Here is a 22,189-nt window from a genome sequence, read left to right on the forward strand (position 1 = left end):
GAAAGCACCGAGGGGAGCCCCGGGGACAGGGAGGGAAATGTTGGGCTTCCCTTCACATGGCTGAGACTCATTGTTGCCGTGGCTCCCCCCTTCATCATCTATGAGGGGGGGCATGGTCACCTATACCTAGCTAACCTTTACTGGCTGCAACTATACCTAGCTACCTATGCTAAAGGCACCTATACTTAGCTACCTATACTAAAAGCACATATACCTAGCTACCTATACTGAAGGCACCTATACCTAGCTACCTATACCGAAGGCACCTATACCTAGCTAACCTATACTTGCTGCAACTGTACCTAGCTACCTATACTGAAGGCACCTATACCTAGCTACCTACACTGAAGGCTCCTATACCTAGCTAACCTATACTGCCGGCACATATACCTAGCCAAACTATACTGGTGGCACCTATACCTAGCTAACCTATACTGGCGGCACTATACTAGGAGCACCTATAGGTAGGTATCTATACTTGGGGCACTTACAGCTGTGGCACTTACTGGGAACACCTATGCCTGGCTACCTACCTGCCCTGTGCATTGCTATTCCATGGTGAATCGCAACGTATTTATGGAAACATCCGACAGTGCACTCTATGCACCTCTGATGTCCCTGCGATCACACATTGAGCTGCGTTTCCAAAAGCACGGCTAAAATCGTGCAGATGAAAACAAGCTCTAAGTGGGCTCAGGCCCTGTGGGGTCGTACAGTTATAACTGAAATTTTCTTTATTGACCATGCTAGTAAATTTCACATCTTGGAGTAGCAGTCTGCTGAACTGTCTGTGTTTCCTGAGTAAATAGAGACAGTAAAATTTACAGGTTTATGAGTACAGCAGATTGATTTATAACCTTGGTGCAAATAATAGTTTTATTTATTGGCGTGGAGATGTTTTAGTTGGTGGTTAACAGACAGGAGTAGAGTTGCGACCTCTCTCATGCTCTCAGTGCTGTGTGTCTTCAGTGTGAGAGCTTCCTTCATTTCCTGTCATGGAAACATAGCATGAGGTGAATACGTTCTCATTCTCACTCGGAGATTGTGTTTGTAAAGAATAGTAAACTAGGCCCTACTGTTCAGTAAAAAGGAGGGAAATTAATTCAGGAGTTGTCAAATATTCCATATTTCTTAAAACTAAATTCTAGTCATATCAGTAATCACGTTCTTAAAACACCCACTCACAGCATATCGTTCACCACATGAAATATAAAGATAACACTTGATAATAACAAAGATAACAATGCCTTAATATGAAATCTGAAGTGATCCCTTATGACTTATTTGGCTCTGGAAGAGGGGTGTGGCCTTGCAGTCAGGTGACCTGTCCCCCTGGAGGGGGGACATGACCCAAACTTGTGTAAAGGCTCTTTGTCAGGTCTTCAAGTAGTAGTTTCAATCAAGAAAAGCGAACGATTATCCCGTTTTTTCGAGAAAAATCTGATCGGACATGCTGGAAAAATCTTTATATTCGATCTAACGGAATAATCAAACTAAATTATCTAATCGAAAAAAAATGAATAATTGTACCATGTATGGGCACCTTTAGGCTAGGCACATTCAATGCAATGTGTAGGTACACTCAATGGCAAACTGATATAACTACACTATCCTGTTTCCCAGAAAATAAGACCTATCCTGAAGACAAGCCTTAGCATTATTTTTCAGGATTTTTGGGATACTTAAAATATAAGCCCTACTCCAAAAATAAGCCCTAGTTATAGTTATAAAATAAGTCAATATAAATATTGGCCAGGCAGCTATGGAATGCATGTAAAAAAGTAAAATCAATTGGCAGTGCAGCAGGACACATAGACCCTTCACCAAGGAAAGCAGACATCCACAGGGTACATAGAAAAAGAAAGGAAAAATAGTCACAAGAACTCCATGAGGGAGTTTAGGGTTTGGAGAGTGCTGATGTCCCAAAATGTGATGACTGGACTATATTTCAATAAATGTTTACTTTTTTTTCCTTGTTCAATTATACATGTACATGGTGGGCCATTTATATGGATACACCTTAATAAAATGGGAATGGTTGGTGACATTAACTTCCTGTTTGTGGCACATTAGTATATGTGAGGGGGGAAACTTTTCAAGATGGGTGGTAACCATGGTGGCCATTTTGAATCCAACTTTTGTTTTTTCAATAGGAAGATGGTCATGTAACACATCAAACTTATTGGGAATTTCACAAGAAAAACAATGGTGTGCTTGGTTTTAATGTAACTTTTTTTTTCATGAGTTATTTACAAGTTTCTGACCACTTATAAAATGTGTTCAATGTGCTGCCCATTGTGTTGGATTGTCAATGCAACCCTTTTCTTCCACTCTTCACACACTGATAGCAACACCGCAGGAGAAATGCTAGCTCAGGCTTCCAGTATCTGTAGTTTCAGGTGCTACACATCTTGTATCTTCACAGCATAGACAATTGCCTTCAGGTGACCCCAAAGATAAAACTCTAAGGGGGTCAGATTGGGAGACCTTGGGGGCCATTCACGATGACCAATCCACTTTCCAGGAAACTGTTCATCTAGGAATGCTCGGACCTGACACCCATAATGTGGTGGTGCACCATCTTGGGTGTCAGGGAGTGAAGACCAGGACAAGCCGCAGACGCCACCGCTGGAGCTGGAGGGAGGTAAGTGATAACGTGTGCCCACCCAGGCTCCTATACCTAGTGTGAGAGAACGCGGAAAAGCCGCAGCGTGTGCTGCTGAGGAGGCGGCTGATTCCGCGTCCAATGCGGTGGTTTGCACGCGGAAGCGTGCGTCTGGTAACAGGGCAGAACGCGGAAAAGCCGCCGCATGTAACAACAGTAAGGCGGCCGGGTCCGCGTCCAGCGCGGCGGTTTGCACGCGGCAGCGTGTGCCTGGTGTGGCTGAGTCTGTTAGTGCACACAGGCTTAGGAATACGCGCGTGCACGCTGAGAGGCAGAACTCTTGTACTGGGCAAGGAGAGGTCAGCTGATCACGCCAATCAGCTGACTCTAGAGCAGGTTACTATAGGTTGATCAATTAGGGGTGGTGCCGGAGAGCACTACTCCATATATAGTTACTGCTGGCCAGTCTCAAGTTGTCTGCCGTTGCGATCACTACGTGGAAGCACTCAGACCTTAGTCAGATCCAACAGTGTAGTGGGATGTGGGTGTCAAAAACACCCTCTAGTGAAAAGATACAGGAGACAAAAGTGGGAGCCCAATGGTGTAGTATGTCAAAAACAATGGAACATAATAAAAGTAAGACACTACTCACAAAGGTGGGTTGCAGGGGGGCAACCGACCACAGGAAGCAGGTGGAGACAACAAACCCGACTCCACTCGGGGTGGTCCCTAGGGACCTTGATGCGGTCGCTCTCCTTGGTAAAAGAAAGGGGACAGATATCCGCCGTGGTCGAAGCCACGTGTGGTCTGTACCCACCCCTCAGACGGGTGAGGTAAGGGGGTATGATTGCACAATAAGGGTATAAGAGGCGCCCTGGTGTAATAAAAGCATCTAAAAGCAGTTTAAAAACGGAAAATAAAATTGAGGTAGCTTACCTCAATCACGAAAAAATCTTTGTATTTTACAAAGGTTTTTATTAGTAGCTAATAAAAACCTTTGTAAAATACAAAGATTTTTTCGTCATTGAGGTAAGCTACCTCAATTTTATTTTCCGTTTTTAAACTGCTTTTAGATGCTTTTATTACACCAGGGCGCCTCTTATACCCTTATTGTGAGATCCAACAGTGTGTTTGAACCAGGTGGACCTGGAAATTCACACTGAGCCAGATTACTTGTACTGTTATTCTGTTTATGCTTAGACTAGTTCCAGGGTGTAGAGACCACGGACCTCACACCCAGACTAGGGAACTTGTGTTATCTATCTGTTATACTTCAGACTAGTTTCAGGGTGTAGAGACCACGGACCTCACACCCAGACTAGGGAACTTGTGTTATCTATCTGTTATACTTCAGACTAGTTCCAGGGTGTAGAGACCACGGACCTCACACCCAGACTAGGGAACTTGCATTATCAATCTGTTATACTTCAGACTAGTTCCAGGGTGTAGAGACCACGGACCTCACACCAGACTAGGGAACTTGTGTTATCTATTTGTTATTCTTCAGACTAGTTCCAGGGTGTAGAGACCAAGGACCTCACACCCAGACTAGGCATTGTTGATATCTGTTATGACTTACTGCTTTCCTGACTATCCCTCTGATCTCTGATTCGGTACCTCGCATATCTGATATTCTGTTGCCAGACCCTGCTTGCCTTGGATACCGAATCAGCCTTCTGTCTTTGTACTTTATCTGTCCGTGTGTTGCCGACCAGGCGTGCCCGACCTCGAGAGCTATCCCTCCTCTTAAGAGATAGTCTCCAGATCAGATAGTGACATCCACCTTTTGGTGTCACTCACTCTCTGGTCCTTCCTATCTCCAGCCTGACTCCACCCCTTGGAGAGTCTCAGGCTGCTGGAAGGTTCCTATGCCCTCAAGAGCAGTATTCCTTTACTGCCTATGATCACCTGCTCAGCAGGTGCATTACTCAAAGTACTACTGTCTGTTACTCCAAACACTCACATACCTATAGGTGTCCAGAGGTTAGCAATATATCTGTATTCTCGGTGATTCTGCAGATCATCAATAATCAGGTATATATCTGCATTCTTGGTGATACTGCAGATCACCAATAATCAGATTCTCTCTGTGTGCTGACACCAATCGTTACACCTAGCTACCTATACTAAAGGCACATATACCTGAGTACGAGAGGAATCGGCGAAAGAGACTTGGGCGCAGGATACAGCCAGTATATGTCCATGTTAAATACTATTCCCCCTCCAGGCCACCATGTATAGTGGGGAATGAAATAATTTGGCTTTCAGCAATTGCTGTAAGCCAAATCATTGTGTTTTAAAAGTAACTTCAGCTCTATCTTCTGACGGTGCCGAAGTTACTCCCTGTGCACCCAGGTCTCCTGCGCTGGATTCACTGTTTGCGAATTGCATATATCTAGCTAACCTATACTGCCTATACTGAAGGCACCTATATCTAACTGAAGGCACATATACCTAGCTAACCTATACTGAAGGGACTTATACCTAACTACCTTTCCGGGGGGGGGGAGGGGCATTTGAAATGTTGGTAGATCTCCTGGCCTCTTGAGGTTTTTGAAGTATCTTGCGAGCTAAAAAAAGTGTTGGCACCCCTGATTTAATAATATAAGTCCAAAAGACCGGCACCATCCGTTGGTATATGCTCTCTTATTTTCTTATAAAATGCATTACAGCAATCAAAGCGACGTTTCAGGGCAACCACCCCTTTATCGAGCTGTGCTGTCAATGATCTAAGACATGGGTCCATATGCAATTCACTTTTTAGAGATTTTTCCAGGGTGATATTACAAACATTGTCAATAAAACGGCTTTAAAAAAACCAGTACACTCTCAGAATGATTTTTAAGGAACGTTGCACTTACTTTTTGGAACCTTTTCCATTGCAAAGTCTCAAAAGTTATTTTGAAATCTCCTAGGGGAAAACTCAGGTGAAAAAAAGTGAATTGGATATGGGCCCTGGTCTTATTTTCGGGGAAACACGGGTAAGATTAAAAGTATTATTTAGATTGCAGGATCACAAGACTTCAGAAATGATATGTGGGTTATGTTTTTACCATTAGCCGTAACTTGCGGTCTGGCGTACACATGTGAAGTGCTCACACCAGTGGCACGTGTCTGTGCTTTACTGTAGTTTTATCATCATAATTGCTGCTGGAATTATTTTAGAAAATCTGTGTAATTTATTGCACTTTTCTTTGTCCAAGCAGGAGGTGCTGGTGGAGTTACTAGAACAGTGTGTGGATGGGTTATGGAAAGCAGAAAGATATGAGATCATCTCTGAAGTCTCAAAGCTGCTCGTCCCAATTTATGAGAAAAGACGAGAATTCGAGGTAGGTGTTTAAGTGTGTTTTGTACTGAACATCGGTTGCTTTGTTCCGAGAGGACAATCATTATGTTTAGCACTTCATTCATTATTGCCATTCTTTATTTTTCACTCTTTTAAAATCTAGTTGATATTTTGTATTGTGTGTGGGTATTTCATAATTTATTTATTAATAAAGAATTTTTTTGTAATTTCTAATACACCAAAGAGCTAATTCTCTTCTTTTTGGTGTTGTATCTTTTGAAATCAAATAACTAGACTGCCTGATCTCTTTTTTTCCTTTTTGTAGCTTGTAAGCTTTTGCTATCACATTCAAATTCTCGTTATTTTATATCTTTTCATGGGAAATGAGTGCATGTCTTTGCCTTTTGCTTCCTCACTGTATGTAAGAATGATTGTTGGTTTCCCCCCGCCCAATTGTTATTGTTAAGTCCTTTTGTCATTTTAGCAGTCCTGAATTAACCTCCTTGGCGGTATGGACGAGCTCAGCTCGTCCATACCGCCGCAGGGCACCGCTCAGGCCCTGGTGGGACAATTTTCGTAAAAAAAAATTTAAAACACGCAGCTAGCAGTTTGCTAGCTGCGTGTTGGAGACGATCGCGGCTGCTCGCCGCCGATGCGCCGCTACCTGCCGCGTAACAGGCCCCCTCCCCCTGAGACCCCGTGCACAGCCTGACCAATCAGTGCCAGGCAGCGCTGAGGGGTGGATCGGGACTCCCTGTGACGTTACGACGTCGATGACGTCATTCCATTCGTCGCCATGGCGATGGAGGAAGCTCTAAAGGAAATCCCGTTCAGAACGGGATTTCCGGATGGGCTTGATCGTTGGCGGCGATCGGAGGGGTGGGAAGGATGCCGCAGGGAGGGGAAAATCATGCAGCTAGCACTAGGCTAGCTACATGCAGAGCAGGGACAAGGTCCTCCAGCACCCAAGGCTGAGACACCAAAGTGCGCCCCTCCATCCCTCCCACCCCAGCCGTTACACACTGATTGCTATTAGACTAAGAGGGCCACAGGGCCCACAACTTTCCCAACACCTTAATATCTAGTTATCTGGCTTGCAGTCACTGCTATGTATCCCCTTTTCCTATTTATTTCTGCTTCATACACAATTAGGAATGGCAGCTGAATGAATTGTGCGCCCCCTCCTACACTGCGCCGAGGCTGGAGCCTCTCCAGCTTATGCCTCGGCCCGGCCCTGGCTACATGATTTAAAAAAAAATAATTTAAAAAATAGTGCTGCGCAGCCACCCTGGCGCAATCAATAGAACGCCAGGGTGGTTGAAGGAAAGAATATGAATGGTTTCTAGTGCAATAGAAATACATTATTTGGTTCATAAGCTGTATTTACAGGGAACCTGAAGGGATAAGGAATATGGAACCTAATAAACAATGCCAGTTGCCTCACTTCTGTGATGCTCTACCTCTAATACTTTAAAGCGGACCTGAACTCAGAACTTCCTTTCTGCTCTAAAAGATATGCGACAGCATAATAACCTTTAAAGAAAAACATTTCTTTGTTAAAGCTGATACAAATCATGAAATAAATCTGCACTGTTTCTACTTCCTGCTTTTGTGGAAGAAGACATATTGTTAATATCCTGTGCTTTCAAATGAGCTTATCTGCCATGGCAGTCAGGTGTCACAGGGAAAGATCAAATTACAACTTGTGATTAGACACAAATGAGGGGAAATTAGACAGGCTAAACTCTCTAAATACATACAGGGTGCATTTCTCTGTGTTTTCCTTCCATCCTGTGCAAGAGTTCAGGCCTACTTTAAGTGGACCTAAATACATACATACATTCTCTCGGTTTTCCTTCCGTCCTGTGCAAGAGTTGACAGGTCCACTTTAAGTGGACCTAAATACATACATACATACATTCTCTCGGATTTCCTTCCGTCCTGTGCAAGAGTTGACAGGTCCACTTTAAGTCACTGGCCCAGAATGAGCAATGCAGATCAGTTACTCTGACTCTGGTCTGACTTCACTGACTCTATACTTGTTGCAGGTGTGTGACTCAGAAACAACTAAAGCCAAAAGCGCAGCATGACAGCCAGGCAACTGGCATCAGTTATCAAGGAAGGAAGATGGCAGCCTCCCTATACTTGTAACTTCAAATTGCCTTTGGAAACAGCTGTTATTGCCCACAATGCAACAAGGTCCACAGACGGCAAACTGTCAGGATCTAAGACATCACACTGTGGGAGGGGTTTCACCACAATACCAGCCCTACAGACCCCCTGATTATCTATTCAAGAAAGGGTAAAGATTTGTCATGGGAAATGGAGTATGAGCTACTGATTGGGATGAAGTTCAATCATTGGCTACAGTTCCACTTTGTGTTCTTTTAAGCATATTTTCATTGTATGCGAATTGAATTTAAACCTTTGTGGCAAATACGAATTAAGGTGAGGGGGGTCATACTGGTAATATTACCCCTTTAACTGATTTACATGAATGATGACCCCATTAACCTATTGAACGGAACAGGAGTCAATACTAAAAATCCATCTAGTCAAGAGATAGAGTTTCAGTCTCATTGACTAATTCCTCCTAGAAATATAACTGCACTGTTTTATAAGAGGTTAAAAAGCCACAGGGAAGTCAGGGAACCCCTTTGCATTTTCAAAATACCAATAAAAAAATGAGATATCAATATACCGGTAATATTTATTTGAGATAGCAGTTATGATTTACAAGTGTTTTTCTTATCATTATATTTTGCTAAGTAGTATTGCGTAGTATTGGCTGGCACTGATGATATCACTCTGTAGCCATGACCACTTGGTATATTGCCAAGCTAAAGCTAAGTACACACGGACCAACCTGCAGCCTGATTACCATCTGACTTTAGTCTGTTGAATGATAATCAGGCATGTGTACGCATGCAAACAACTTGACAAGCAACTAACAGGCAGTTTGGCCGATCCAACTGTGAGATCTTTGTTGGTCTGATATCCTGCAGTTGGTGCGTTTCGTTTGTACAAGTTGTTTGAAAGACTTGTACTTGTTTTGAATGTGTAGTCCGTCATTCCTCTAGCGTGTGCAGTATGTTAATTGAGCTGGTTGTTTAGCTGTCTTAGCATGTGTACATACGGGTCGTATGGTTTGTCAGGTTGTGTGGCTTGTCGTGTTGGTTGTGTGCCTGTTGTACATTTGTACGAGCCTTAACAATGTGGGTTACTCGCATGCCTGCCCGTCGCTGTTTTCTAATGCTAGGTGCACAGTATGAGATTTTCTGGCAGATTTTTATTGTCAGATCGATTATTTTCAACATGTCCAATCTGATTTCTGATCAATTCCCGATTGTTTTTCCGATCGATTTTGTTTTTTGTTTACTTCTATCAGAAATTGATCGGAAAACAAGCAGAAATCGATCGGAAATCAGATCAGACATGTTGGAAATAATCGACCTGACAGTAAATTTGCCAGAAAATCTCATAGTGTGTACCCAGCATAATAGTAACTCAACAATCAAGATTTATCCATAAATGAATTAGGCGAATTTGGTTTAATGATAACCCAATGTGAAAATAAACTGATGAGATAAACAATTCTATTTATCCTCCTTCCCCCGAAAAATGACTTTTTTAAGTATCACATGGTTTTCTTTTGTATTTAAACATTTACAAAGTACCGTATTTTTCAGACTATAAGATGCACTTTTTCTCCCCTAAAATTGAGAGGGAAAAGTCAGTGCGTCTTATAGTGATTCTAGTGTGAATGGGCCATAAGTGCTATTTTTGTTGTCTTTTGATATTATTACTGTATATCGCAGTTCTCTGCATCCAGTGACTGTACAGTGCAGTGACTTTATCTGCACGACACAGGTGTGCACACTGCTAGTATTGGTACAGTAGCTTGCACAATACACCCCATCATCATAAGTGCAATTGTTCTCTTTTGATATTGTTATATCGCAGTTCTCTGCAACCAGTGAGCGTCCAGTGCAGTGACTTTATCTGCACGGCACAGGTGTGCACACTGCTAGTGCTGCTGGTACAGTAGCTTGCACAATACACCCCATCATAAGTGCGATTGTTGTTGTCTTTTGATATTGTTATATCACAGATCTCTGCATCCAGTGAGTGTCCAGTGCAGTGACTTTAGCTGCACGGCACAGGTGAGCACACTGCTAGTGTTGCTGGTACAGTAGCTTGCACAATGCACCCCTTTATAAATGTGATTGTTGTTGTCTTTTGATATTGTTATATCACAGATCTCTGCATCCAGTGAGTGTCCAGTGCAGTGACTTTAGCTGCACGGCACAGGTGTGCACACTGCTAGTGCTGCTGGTACAGTAGCTTGCACAATACACCCCATCATAAGTGCTATTTTTGTCTCTTTTGATATTGTTATATCACAGACCTGTGTGAAGTGAACCAGTTCCTCCTCAGTGGCAGGGTATTTTTTGTGGATATTGTGAAATAAAAAAATGACAGGCAGAGGCAGGTCACACCGCAGGGGTCTTAGGGGTCATGCTGCTGTTATTTCCTGTTGCCCTAGAATAATGCCCAGTGTTCAGGGGCCACGTACCCTGAACTCCCAAAATGCTGAGGAAGTCGTTTACTGGTGTACACAACAGCACACCCTATCTTCTACTGCTTCCTCTCGGAACCTTGCTGCGCCATCCTCCTCCATCTCTGATTCGGGCAACACACCACTTACGACTCGCCCCACTACTAGCACCACAGAGACAGCCGCTTCACTTGATGTGTCAAAGGAGTTATTTACACATCATTTTGAGAAAATTAGTGATGCACAAGCATTATTGCCAGAGGATGAAGATAAAGATGTTACACCTGATATGTCTCATTCAGGAGACATTACACAGATGGATGTAAGGTGTCATGATGATGAAATACCAGCTGCTGCTTCCTTTTGTGAGTTGTCAGATACAAGTGAAGCAGCTGATGCTGACAATGTCTCCATGGATGTGACGTGGGTGCCCACAAGAAGAGATGAAGAGAGGGACAATTCAGATGGGGAGACAGAGAGGAGGAGGAGATGAGTTGTAAGCAGGGGGAGCTCGCAAGGAGCTAGTGGCACTGGCAAACAGCACGTAACGGCACCTGGGGTCAGCCAGCCAACTTGCCCACCAACTTCTGCTGTTACTACCACCAGAATGCCATCATCCGAAGGCTCACCAGTGCAGCCATTTTTGTGTGTGTGTGCCTCTGACAACAGCAATGCCATTTGCAACCTGTGCAGAGCCAAGTAAATGCATCTCTTGTCAGTGTCACTCACCAGGGATGCAACAAACTTTTTTTGTAAAATGTATATGCCATGGCCCATGGCCTCTGCTGCAGTGGCTGCAAAAATATTTTTTTTTTACCCAAATTACATTTGTATGTAAACCTGCACCATCATGTGCAGAGCCAAGTCAATGCATCTCTTGTCAGTGTCACCGACAGATACCACCATGGCTGCAACAAACATTAAAAAAAAAAAAAAGAACTTATATGCCATGACAACAGCATTCTGGCCTCACTGAAAATTCAGCGTAGAAACAAATAGGGTCTGTACGACCTAGGTGCCAGGACAGGCTCTGCAGAGCTAGGGATTTTTTGGCCTCACTTCATAAACTAAAGCTCTTTGCGGTTGTTTGCGGAAATCGTGGCATTTGGTCTGTCAGTGTGAAGCGGGCCTAGCCTAAACACTACCTGATGGACATGTACACATGCCGGACATTTTAAACCACTTTATTTCACAAATTTAGGAATGTAATGTGATTTCTGCCCTTTAGCGATAAAAACACAACTCTGCATCAACTACGTCATTTTTGGTGGGACTTTTGTCATGGATTCCCCTCCGGCATGCCACAGTCCAGGTGTTTGGCCCCTTGAAACAACTTTTCCATCACTTTTGTGGCCAGAAACAGTCCCTGTAGGTTTTGGAATTCGCCTGCCCATTGAAGTGTATGGCTGTGCACACGGTCGACCGTTCGCGAACGGTTGCGGCAAGTTCGAACGAAAATTTCATGTTCGGGCCACCTCTATTTATATATAGATTTAATTACTCATTGGCATGCAGCACATCGCAATGGATTTTAAAATTGGTGTCTTGAGGCAACACATATCGCAGCACTCGGTAGCTCATTGCCAGTCATTTGTACCATGGGTATAATGTGTACAGTGTCCGGTAGCTCACAGCGATGGAACCTGACGACCGTGGACCCAATGATGTGAATTGGCCCATTGGACAATTGCAATGCATTGCTGTGTGGTTATGACGCACTCTAACACGGTTAGTGTGCACTCACCCCATCAAATGTTGACTATTTATAAAGTAGACAGCTTCTGACAGCATCAAGCAAATTGTGCACCCTCTGCTTAAGAAGCAATAAACATATATATATATATATATATGTATATATACACTCTTAGAAACTCATTATGTAGTGGGACTTTTAGTCAATACATTCCCGCGCAGCATACCCCAAGTCCAATTCTGAGAAGAGAAGAGAATTATTCAGGTTTTGAATATTATGAAAAACAAGAGTTAAAGGGAATTGGGGGGCTTGATTGCTTTTTGTGTTTCATTTTGCTTTCTGTCACACTTGGAGAGAAATTCCTACTTCCTGTGTGAAGAGGAAATGTTGGAAATTCTCACAGATGAGGGCACAGGAACACCAAAAAAAAGGAGAAACCCAAAGAAGTTCTAAGACTACCATACTATCCAAGACTAAAGTGAAAAAAAATATCTGATTATAATAATGATTAAAAAGAGACTAAAAATGAGTAGTGGGCATTTACTTTTGTCAAGAAGTGTTTGCAAATATGTTTTTTTTTGTTTTGATTATATGATCTTTTGTTTTGCTTTGCTCAGAAACTAACCCAACTGTACCGGACGCTTCACAATGCCTACACCAAAATCCTGGAAGTCATGCAGACGGGGAAACGGCTCCTGGGAACTTATTTTAGGGTGGCCTTTTATGGACAGGTAAGTCATGTTTTTAAAGCAATAATACAAGGTGAGATCACACACCATACAAGCTTCCATGTGCTAGACCATATATGTCCTTACAACATTAGTTGGTGATTTGATGGATTCATTTGTAGAAGTTATGGTGCAATAAAAAAACATAACTTGGTTATTTACTGTGTGTGTGTGTGTGTGTGTGTGTGTGTGTGTGTGTGTGTGTGTGTGTGTGTGTGTGTGTGTGTGTGTGTGTGTGTGTGTGTGTGTGTGTGTGTGTGTGTGTGTGTGTGTATGTGTGTGTGTGTGTGTAGTGTGTAGTGTGTAGTGTGTAGTGTGTGTGTGTGTGTAGTGTGTGTGTGTGTGTGTGTGTGTGTGTGTGTGTGTGTGTAGTGTGTGTGTGTGTAGTGTGTGTGTGTGTGTGTGTGTGTGTGTGTGTGTGTAGTGTGTGTGTGTGTGTGTGTGTAGTGTGTGTGTGTAGTGTGTGTGTGTGTGTGTGTGTATGTGTGTAGTGTGTGTGTGTGTGTGTGTGTGTAGTGTGTGTGTGTGTGTGTGTGTGTAGTGTGTGTGTGTAGTGTGTGTGTGTGTGTGTGTGTGTGTGTAGTGTGTGTAGTGTGTGTGTGTGTGGTGTGTGTAGTGTGTGTGTGTGTGTGTGTGTGTGTGTGTGTAGTGTGTGTGTAGTGTGTGTGCGTGTGTGTGTGTGTGTGTGTGTGTGTGTGTGTGTGTGTGTGTGTGTGTACCTCCTGGATTGGTGTGTTTTTACAGCACACTCCATTTCTGGTGCAAGTAGTTTTTATACAGCAATTTTCTTAAAGTGAAATAGTAGGTACACTGGTAGTTACAGTACACAACTTAAAAGGGCACTATGGCGAAAAATGTTAACATTTAAAATATGTGCAAACATAAACAAATGAGAAGTACGTTTCTTCCAAAGTAAAATGAGCAATAAATTACTTTTCTCCTATGTTGCTGTCACTTACAGTAGGTAGTAGAAATCTGACAGAAGTGACAGGATTTAGACTAGTCAATCTCTTCTTAGGGGATTCTCTGGGATTTATTTATTTTCAAAAGCACTTAGTGAATGGCAGTTGCTCTGTCCAACTGCCAAAAAAATGTGTAGTGAACAGGGAAGCTGGCCAGCATCATTGTTTAAATCCTTTGTAGGGAATATCTTTATAAAGAATAAAAGCCTTGCCGAGAATCCCCTATTAAGAGATGGACTAGTCCAAAACCTGTCACTTGTGTCAGATTTCTACAACTTACTGTAAGTGACAGCAACATAGGAGAAGATTAATTTATGGTTCATTTTACTCTGGAAAAAGGGTAATTCTTATTTGTCTATGCACACATTTAAAATTTTACATTTTTTCGCCATAGTGCCCCTTTAAACATTCAGAAATTGCAAGCAGCTAAACAGTGGAATTTCAAATTTTGTTCATGAAATCTTAGGATTCATAATGCTTTCAACACTGCGTATGGCGTAAGGATGACACAGCTATATACTTGTTTTGATTTTACAACCCTCTGTATCACTTGGATACTGGTTTATGACGTGGTTTAAATATATGCAAATTCTGTTTTGCAGAACAGTTGGTTTCTGTGCAAGGATCTTTGTGATGTGAAATGTTATGATGAGAGTATTGCAGATAGCTTGAGGTTATACCAAACACATATGACATCCAACCCCGCCAAAAATGTGGTCTGCTTAGCTGAATTAAAATGGCCAAAACAAAGGCATTAAACATTAAATGAAAAAAAAAAAGTACAAATTAAACAAAAGTAGAGGACCATCACCTGTCACACAGCAAACCCTCAAGTTTGAGTTTCTCAAACACTATCACTTACTTGGGGCAAACTGAACTGCTGACCTTCACAGTGCCAGTTAACTACTAAGAGGAACTTTCACCAAGGCAGAGCCTCTCCACACCAAACAAAAAAAACTCATACCACACCCCCAAAGGCCTTACACTGCCTAAATGGAGTAAAAGGGATGCCTTGCACTCATGAGGCCCTCTACAGTTGAAGAGGTCACTCGATTCTATTTTGAAGACTTAAAGCCCACAAGTTTATTCCTACTGCGTATAATGTATCCCTATGTAGGTACAGCCGGGTATTTTTCTCCCCTTCCAGGTGCCTGACATCAGTGTTCACATTATGGCACACAATGCATGCCATTTTTTGTCAAACTTAAATAGAACCCAGAGTGTTAAAAATAAAAAAGTAAATACTGAAAGGACAGATGCGAGCAAAATAATAATAAAAAAAAATCTACTTACCTGGGGCTACCTCCAGGCCCTGGAAGCTGATATGTCCCTCGCCACAGCTTCGCTCCCAACCCAACCGGTGGCCCAGGATCCCCTCCAGATGTGCCTGCGCAGAACACTCCAGACCACGTGAGTGCGGTCGCAAGTGGCGCTCTTGCAGGTGCAGGTCGGCATCTGCAATGGAGGGGACCCTCCTTGACATCGGGTCCTGCTTCTCTTCTAGCACGAGCACAGCTGTGCTGCATCTGTGCAAACGCACCACAGCGAAATCCCAAGGAATCATCACCGCAGCCTGATTACAATTGCTGAGGTTTCTAGAACAGAAACGGGTGTTCAATTGAGACTACCTTGTTTTACTGTGGAAATAATAATAGAAGTTGCATCTATTATTTCTGTAGGCTTTCTTTGAGGAAGAGGATGGTAAAGAATACGTCTACAAGGAGCCAAAGCTTACCGGACTTTCTGAGATATCTTTACGGCTCCTCAATCTGTACGGTGAAAAGTTTGGAGCAGACAATGTGAAAATGATCCAGGATTCTAACAAGGTATTGTCCATCAATCTGTCTTTATGGAAGTGATTCTAGTTTTCTGTTCACCAGTAGTGTTGGGCGAACAGTGTTCGCCACTGTTCGGGTTCTGCAGAACATCACCCTGTTCGGGTGATGTTCGAGTTCGGCCGAACACCTGACGGTGCTCGGCCAAACCGTTCGGCCATATGGCCGAACTAAGAGCGCATGGCCGAACGTTCCCCGAACGTTCGGCTAGCGCTGTGATTGGCCGAACGGGTCACGTGGTTCGGACCCGAACGCGCTCTGATTGGCCGAACTGTCACGTGGTTCGGGTAAATAAATACCCGAACCACGTCATATCTCCGCCATTTGTCTGTGGGTTTAGCTTTGGGTAGGCAGGCAGGGTAGTTCGTGCTCCAGCCACGCTAGCCAGGGTCCCCCCTGTCATTGTGTCACTGCTGGGAACAGTAGTACACCGCTTGCTCAGCCACACTATATAGCATTCTGTTTACTGCCACTCTGTGTACCTCGCTCAGCCACACTATATAGCATTCTGTTTACTGCCACTCTGTGTCTGCTGGGAATAGTAGTACACCGCTTGCTCAGCCACACTATATAGCATTCTGTTTACTGCCACTCTGTGTACCTCGCTCAGCCACACTATATAGCATTCTGTTTACTGCCACTCTGTGTCTGCTGGGAATAGTGGTACACCGCTCGCTCAGCCACACTATATAGCATTCTGTTCACTGTTCTGTGTCTGCTTGGAATAGTGGTACACCGCTCGCTCAGCCACACTATATAGCATTCTGTTTACTGTTCTGTGTCTGCTGGGAATAGTGGTACACCGCTCGCTCAGCCACACTATATAGCATTCTGTTTACTGTTCTGTGTCTGCTGGGAATAGTGGTACACCGCTCGCTCAGCCACACTATATAGCATTCTGTTCACTGTTCTGTGTCTGCTGGGAATAGTGGTACACCGCTCGCTCAGCCACACTATATAGCATTCTGTTCACTGTTCTGTGTCTGCTGGGAATAGTGGTACACCGCTCGCTCAGCCACACTATATAGCATTCTGTTTACTGTTCTGTGTCTGCTGGGAATAGTGGTACACCGCTCGCTCATCCACACTATATAGCATTCTGTTCACTGTTCTGTGTCTGCTGGGAATAGTGGTACACCGCTCGCTCAGCCACACTATATAGCATTCTGTTCACTGTTCTGTGTCTGCTGGGAATAGTGGTACACCGCTCGCTCAGCCACACTATATAGCATTCTGTTCACTGTTCTGTGTCTGCTGGGAATAGTGGTACACCGCTCGCTCAGCCACACTATATAGCATTCTGTTTACTGCTCTGTGTCTGCTGGGAATAGTGGTACACCGCTCGCTCAGCCACACTATATAGCATTCTGTTTACTGTTCTGTGTCTGCTGGGAATAGTGGTACACCGCTCGCTCAGCCACACTATATAGCATTCTGTTTACTGTTCTGTGTCTGCTGGGAACAGTAGTACACCGCTCGCTCAGCCAGAGTATATAGCATTGTGTTTACTGCCACTCTGTGTACACCGCTCAGCCAGACTATATACCATTGTTTACTGACACTCTGTGTACACCGCTCAGCCAGACTATATACCATTGTTTACTGACACTCTGTGTACACCGCTCAGCCAGACTATATACCATTGTTTACTGCCACTCTGATTCTGCTGGGAACAGTAGTACACCGCTCGCTCAGCCAGACTATATACCATTGTTTACTGACACTCTGTGTACACCGCTCAGCCAGACTATATACCATTGTTTACTGCCACTCTGATTCTGCTGGGAACAGTAGTACACCGCTCGCTCAGCCAGACTATATACCATTGTTTACTGACACTATATAGCAGACTATATAGCATTGTGTGTACACCGCTCAGCCAGACTATATACCATTGTTTACTGACACTCTGTGTACACCGCTCAGCCAGACTATATACCATTGTTTACTGCCACTCTGATTCTGCTGGGAACAGTAGTACACCGCTCGCTCAGCCAGACTATATACCATTGTTTACTGACACTCTGTGTACACCGCTCAGCCAGACTATATACCATTGTTTACTGCCACTCTGATTCTGCTGGGAACAGTAGTACACCGCTCGCTCAGCCAGACTATATAGCATTGTGTTTACTGCCACTTTGTGTACACCGCTCAGCCACACTATATAGCATTGCGTACTCTGCCAGTCAGTGTGTATATTGCTGGGATCAGTAATACTCCACTCACCGTCAACCACTATATGAGCTCAACATGAGTTCCCCAGAGACCTCCGCTGTGAGCAGCACTCCCAACAACAGCAACAGCCAACGCCCCACGCAAGCTATAACATCCACCCCAGCAGCCAGTGGTCAGCAGCAGCCCTCCCCGGAGGAGAACGTTGTGTCCATCAGTCCGTCGCCAGAGCGATTAATGAGGGCTGCCATTGAGGAGATGATGGGGCCTGATGTGGAGGAGGAGGTCTGGCTCAGGCCAGCATCCCAAGTTAATGTTGAGGACGATGAGGGGTCTGCGTCTGGGGATGTTGGGGTGGCAGAGGTGGTGGGTGGGTCAGACTCAGGAGAAGAGTTGTATGATGAGGATGATGATCGGGACCATCTGTATGTGCCTCAGAGTCCGACCCCGGAAAACATGTTGTATCGTGTGTTTAGGTACTAAAATCTGCGTTCCCTCCCAGTAGTGTTGGGCGAACAGTGTTTGCCACTGTTCGGGTTCTGCAGAACATCACCCTGTTCGGGGTGACTATATAGCAGACTATATAGCATTGTGTTTAATGCCACTCTGTGTACACGGCTCAGCCACACTATATAGCATTGTGTTTACTTCCACTCTGTGTCTGCTGGGAACAGTAGTACACCGCTCACCCGCCACTGTATAGCATTGTGCTCTGTGTCACTGCTGACAATAGTGGTACACCGCTCACCCACCACTGTATAGCATTTCTGTACTGCCACTGTACTGCTGCCAGTCAGCGTGTACTTTAAGGATAAGTGAAATGAGGAAGAAATCCGGTGAAAGAGGGAGGGGCAAGGGAAGAGGTGTTTCCCCTGACGGTTCACGTACAGGCCACAGGGGAGCACCCAAGAAAACCCACTCAATACTGCCCATGTTGTCCAGGACAACAACCCTCACAGATCCAAAAGAACAGGACCAGATAATTACTTGGATGACCTCTCAAGCGTCCAGCAGTGGGTTAAGCAGCACCAGCACATCACGCACGAGGTCCGAGTCCTCAGCCAGTTAAAGTCTGGGCTTTCTTTGAAGACTGCACTGAGGATGTTACCATGGCGATTTGCAAGGTGTGCAAGACCCGCCTGAGCAGGGGGAAAAGTATTAACAACCTCTCCACCACCAGCATGAGCCGCCACATTCTATCCAAACATCCCACTCTGTGGGCAAACGCGGCAGGACAGGGTACCACCAGCAACACTGCCTCCCTTGGGTTCACCAGACTCACCACCAGACCCACCTCAGCAGCAGCAGTAGCCCAGCCATTGCGTGGTTCACAACATTCACAAACATCAGACGATGCTGACACTGTCACTTTCCGGACTAGTGCTCTTGAGGTCTCCCAGTGTTCATCAAACACAACAACCAACAGCCCTTCGGTGTGCAGCGCTACGGTTGAGTTGTCTGTCTCTGAGATGTTTGAGCACAAGAGGAAATTGCCAGCAAATGACCCCCGGGCCGTGGCAGTAACAGCCAGCCAGCATAGCCAAGCTTCTGGCCTGCGAAATGCTGCCATATCGAGTGGTGGAGACAAACAGCTTCAAGGGCATGATGTCAGTGGCCATCCCACGTTACGTGGTTCCCAGCCGCTACCACTTTGCGCGCTCTGCAGTGCCTGAGTTGCATGAGCACGTGGTCAGCTAAATAACCCGAAGCTTGAAGAATGCCGTTGCCTGCAAGGTTCACCTCACCACTGACACCTGGACGAGTGCGTTCGGCCAGGGTCGATACATCTCCCTTACCGCGCACTGGGTGAACCTTGTGGAGCCTGGCAGCGATTCCTCACCTGCTACGGCGCGGGTGTTGCCCACGCCGCAAACAGCTGGATAACAACAGCAGCACCTACCTCTCTGACTCCTTCTCCTCCAACGCATCTCAAAGCTGTACCTCATCCGGAAATGCTAACCCAGCACCAGCAGCAGTAGGATCGTGGAAGCAGTGCAGCACAGCTGTTGGCATGCGTCAGCAAGCGTTGCTGAAGCTGATCTGCCTTGGGGATAAGCAGCACACAGGGGAGGAAATTTGGAGGGGAATAAAGGAACAGACGGATTTGTGGCTGGCACCGCTGGACCTGAAACCGGGCATGAAGCTAGACACCTGGCACGAACTGGCAATGTACGCAATAGAGGTGCTGGCTTGCCCGGCAGCCAGCGTTATGTCGGAACGCTGTTTCAGTGCTGCCGGAGGCATCATCACAGATCGGCGTATCCGCCTCTCCACAGAAAATGCAGACCGTCTGACTCAAATTAAAATGAATCAATCCTGGATTGGAAACGACTACGCAACACTCCTGGACCCCAACCAAGTAACATGACCGATGAACATCTGGGATGGTTTAGCGTTTCCGGTCCCTGTTTATTGAACCTCTCATCTGTATTACATTTATGACTGCATGGCGGCAAAAAGCATTGCTGCTATATCCGCACGCTTTTTGTCCTCATGCAAGGCCTGGGTTGTTGTGTCTCACAAAGCGTGGCCTTCTCCTCCTGCGCCTCCTCCTGTTCCATCACGTGTGCTGCTGCTGCTGCTGCTGGGTTACCGTTGCCGGTCCCTGTTTATGGAACCTCTTATCTTTATTACATTTATGACTACATGGCGGTACAAAGCATGCTATCCGCACGCTTTTTGTCCTCATGCAAGGCCTGGGTTGTTGTGTCTCACAAAGCGTGGCCTTCTCCTCCTGCGCCTCCTCCTGTTCCATCACGTGTGCTGCTGCTGCTGCTGCTGCTGGGTTACCGTTGCCGGTCCCTGTTTATGGAACCTCTTATCTTTATTACATTTATGACTACATGGCGGTACAAAGCATGCTATCCGCACGCTTTTTGTCCTCATGCAAGGCCTGGGTTGTTGTGTCTCACAAAGCGTGGCCTTCTCCTCCTGCGCCTCCTCCTGTTCCATCACGTGTGCTGCTGCTGGGTTAGCGTTGCCGCGTGGTCCCTGTTTATTGAACCACTTATCTTTATTACATTTATGACTGCATGGTGGTACAAAGCATGCTATCCGCACGCTTCTTGTCCTCATGCAAGGCCTGGGTTGTTGTGTCTCAAAGCGTGGCCTTCTCCTCCTGCGCCACCCTCCTCCTGTTCCATCACGTGTGCTGCTGCTGGGTTAGCATTACCGGTCCCTTTTCCTGGAACCTCTTATATGTATTACATTTATGACTGCATGCCGACAAAAAGCATGTTACCTGTGCAAAGAAAACAGACATTTCCCGCATTTAAAAGACAGTTTTCCCTTTGAAACTTTAAAATCGATTTTCTCAAAAACTATAAGCTCTTTTTGCTAAATTTTTTTTTCCTCTTGTACCCACTCCCAAGGTGCACATACCCTGTAAATTTGGGGTATGTAGCATGTAAGGAGGCTTTACAAACCACAAAAGTTCGGGTCCCCATTGACTTCCATTATGTTCGGAGTTCGGGTCGAACACCCGAACATCGCGGCCATGTTCGGCCTGTTCGGCCCGAACCCGAACATCTAGATGTTCGCCCAACACTATTCACCAGTTAGTTGTCATATAAACTTCTCAGCTTCCTCCCATTACAGACACTTGTGGAACAGTGAAGGGAGAGGCCATCTACACATTAGTTTTCTTGTGTGTCTGCATCAAGGAGAATGGCTGCAGTTGTTCATGGAATGACAGTAGTATGGGCATACTGACAGAACTGGAGGGACAAAGCACTTTGGGGAACTGGGGGGACATATGTGTATTACACACACAGTGAGAAAATTTTTTTTTGATCCCCTTCTGATTTTTCTTGTTTGCCCTCTAACCAAGAAATTACAAATCCATAATTGTAATGGTAGGTTTACTGTAGATGTTAGAGAAATAACAAATTAACCCTTACAAACTCAATGCCCTGTAGTCAGTGTTTGTTGTGCATTGTAATTAGAGAAATAAGTATTTGATCCCCTATCAAAAGATGACTTAGAGTCTTGTGGTTTGCCACCAGGTTTGCACACATCACTTAATAGTATTATGTTCCTCTTCTTAACCTCCCTGGCGGTATTCACGAGCAGAGCTCGGGCTGGCTGACACATGTCAGGAGCGGTAAGCCCGAGCTCTGCTCGTGTGAGCAAAATAAATGGCTGCATTGAGTTCCTGGGTCCGATCAGCGCTTGTCAGCGGGACCCAGGCTTCTTCCCCCCGGCCGCCGGAGTCCGCATTACCTTTAGATCTTCCGGGACCCGGCGGCCAATTAGCTGGGAGGATCGGCGGTGCGTCGTGACGTCGTGGGCGGCGAGAAGGCATGGGGAGGGAGCCTGTTGAAAAAAAAAATGCCTGCAGCCAATCCC

At 45.1% G+C, this 22,189-nt stretch overlaps 1 protein-coding gene across 5 annotated transcripts in view; it reads left to right on the top strand.

Moving 5' to 3' along the window:
- The window catches only part of DOCK11 (dedicator of cytokinesis 11), a 404,878-nt gene that overhangs the window by 327,312 nt on the left and 55,377 nt on the right, over positions 1-22,189 (top strand). For 4 of the 5 annotated variants that reach the window (XR_011023561.1, XM_068250928.1, XM_068250930.1 and 1 more), the window contains 3 exons: positions 5,812-5,934; positions 12,760-12,873; positions 15,512-15,658. Coding sequence is in view for 4 of the 5 variants with exons in the window: in XM_068250928.1 (XP_068107029.1) it covers positions 5,812-5,934; positions 12,760-12,873; positions 15,512-15,658 (384 nt within the window). In the remaining variant the exon portion in view is untranslated. Of the gene's footprint in view, positions 1-5,811; positions 5,935-12,759; positions 12,874-15,511; positions 15,659-21,439; positions 21,469-22,189 lie in introns of those variants that run through there. The other variant, XM_068250932.1, reaches the window with a different exon arrangement.

The sequence above is a fragment of the Hyperolius riggenbachi genome, chromosome 8 (assembly GCF_040937935.1).
Source record: "Hyperolius riggenbachi isolate aHypRig1 chromosome 8, aHypRig1.pri, whole genome shotgun sequence".
In the NCBI taxonomy this organism is placed as follows: Eukaryota; Metazoa; Chordata; class Amphibia; order Anura; family Hyperoliidae; genus Hyperolius; species Hyperolius riggenbachi.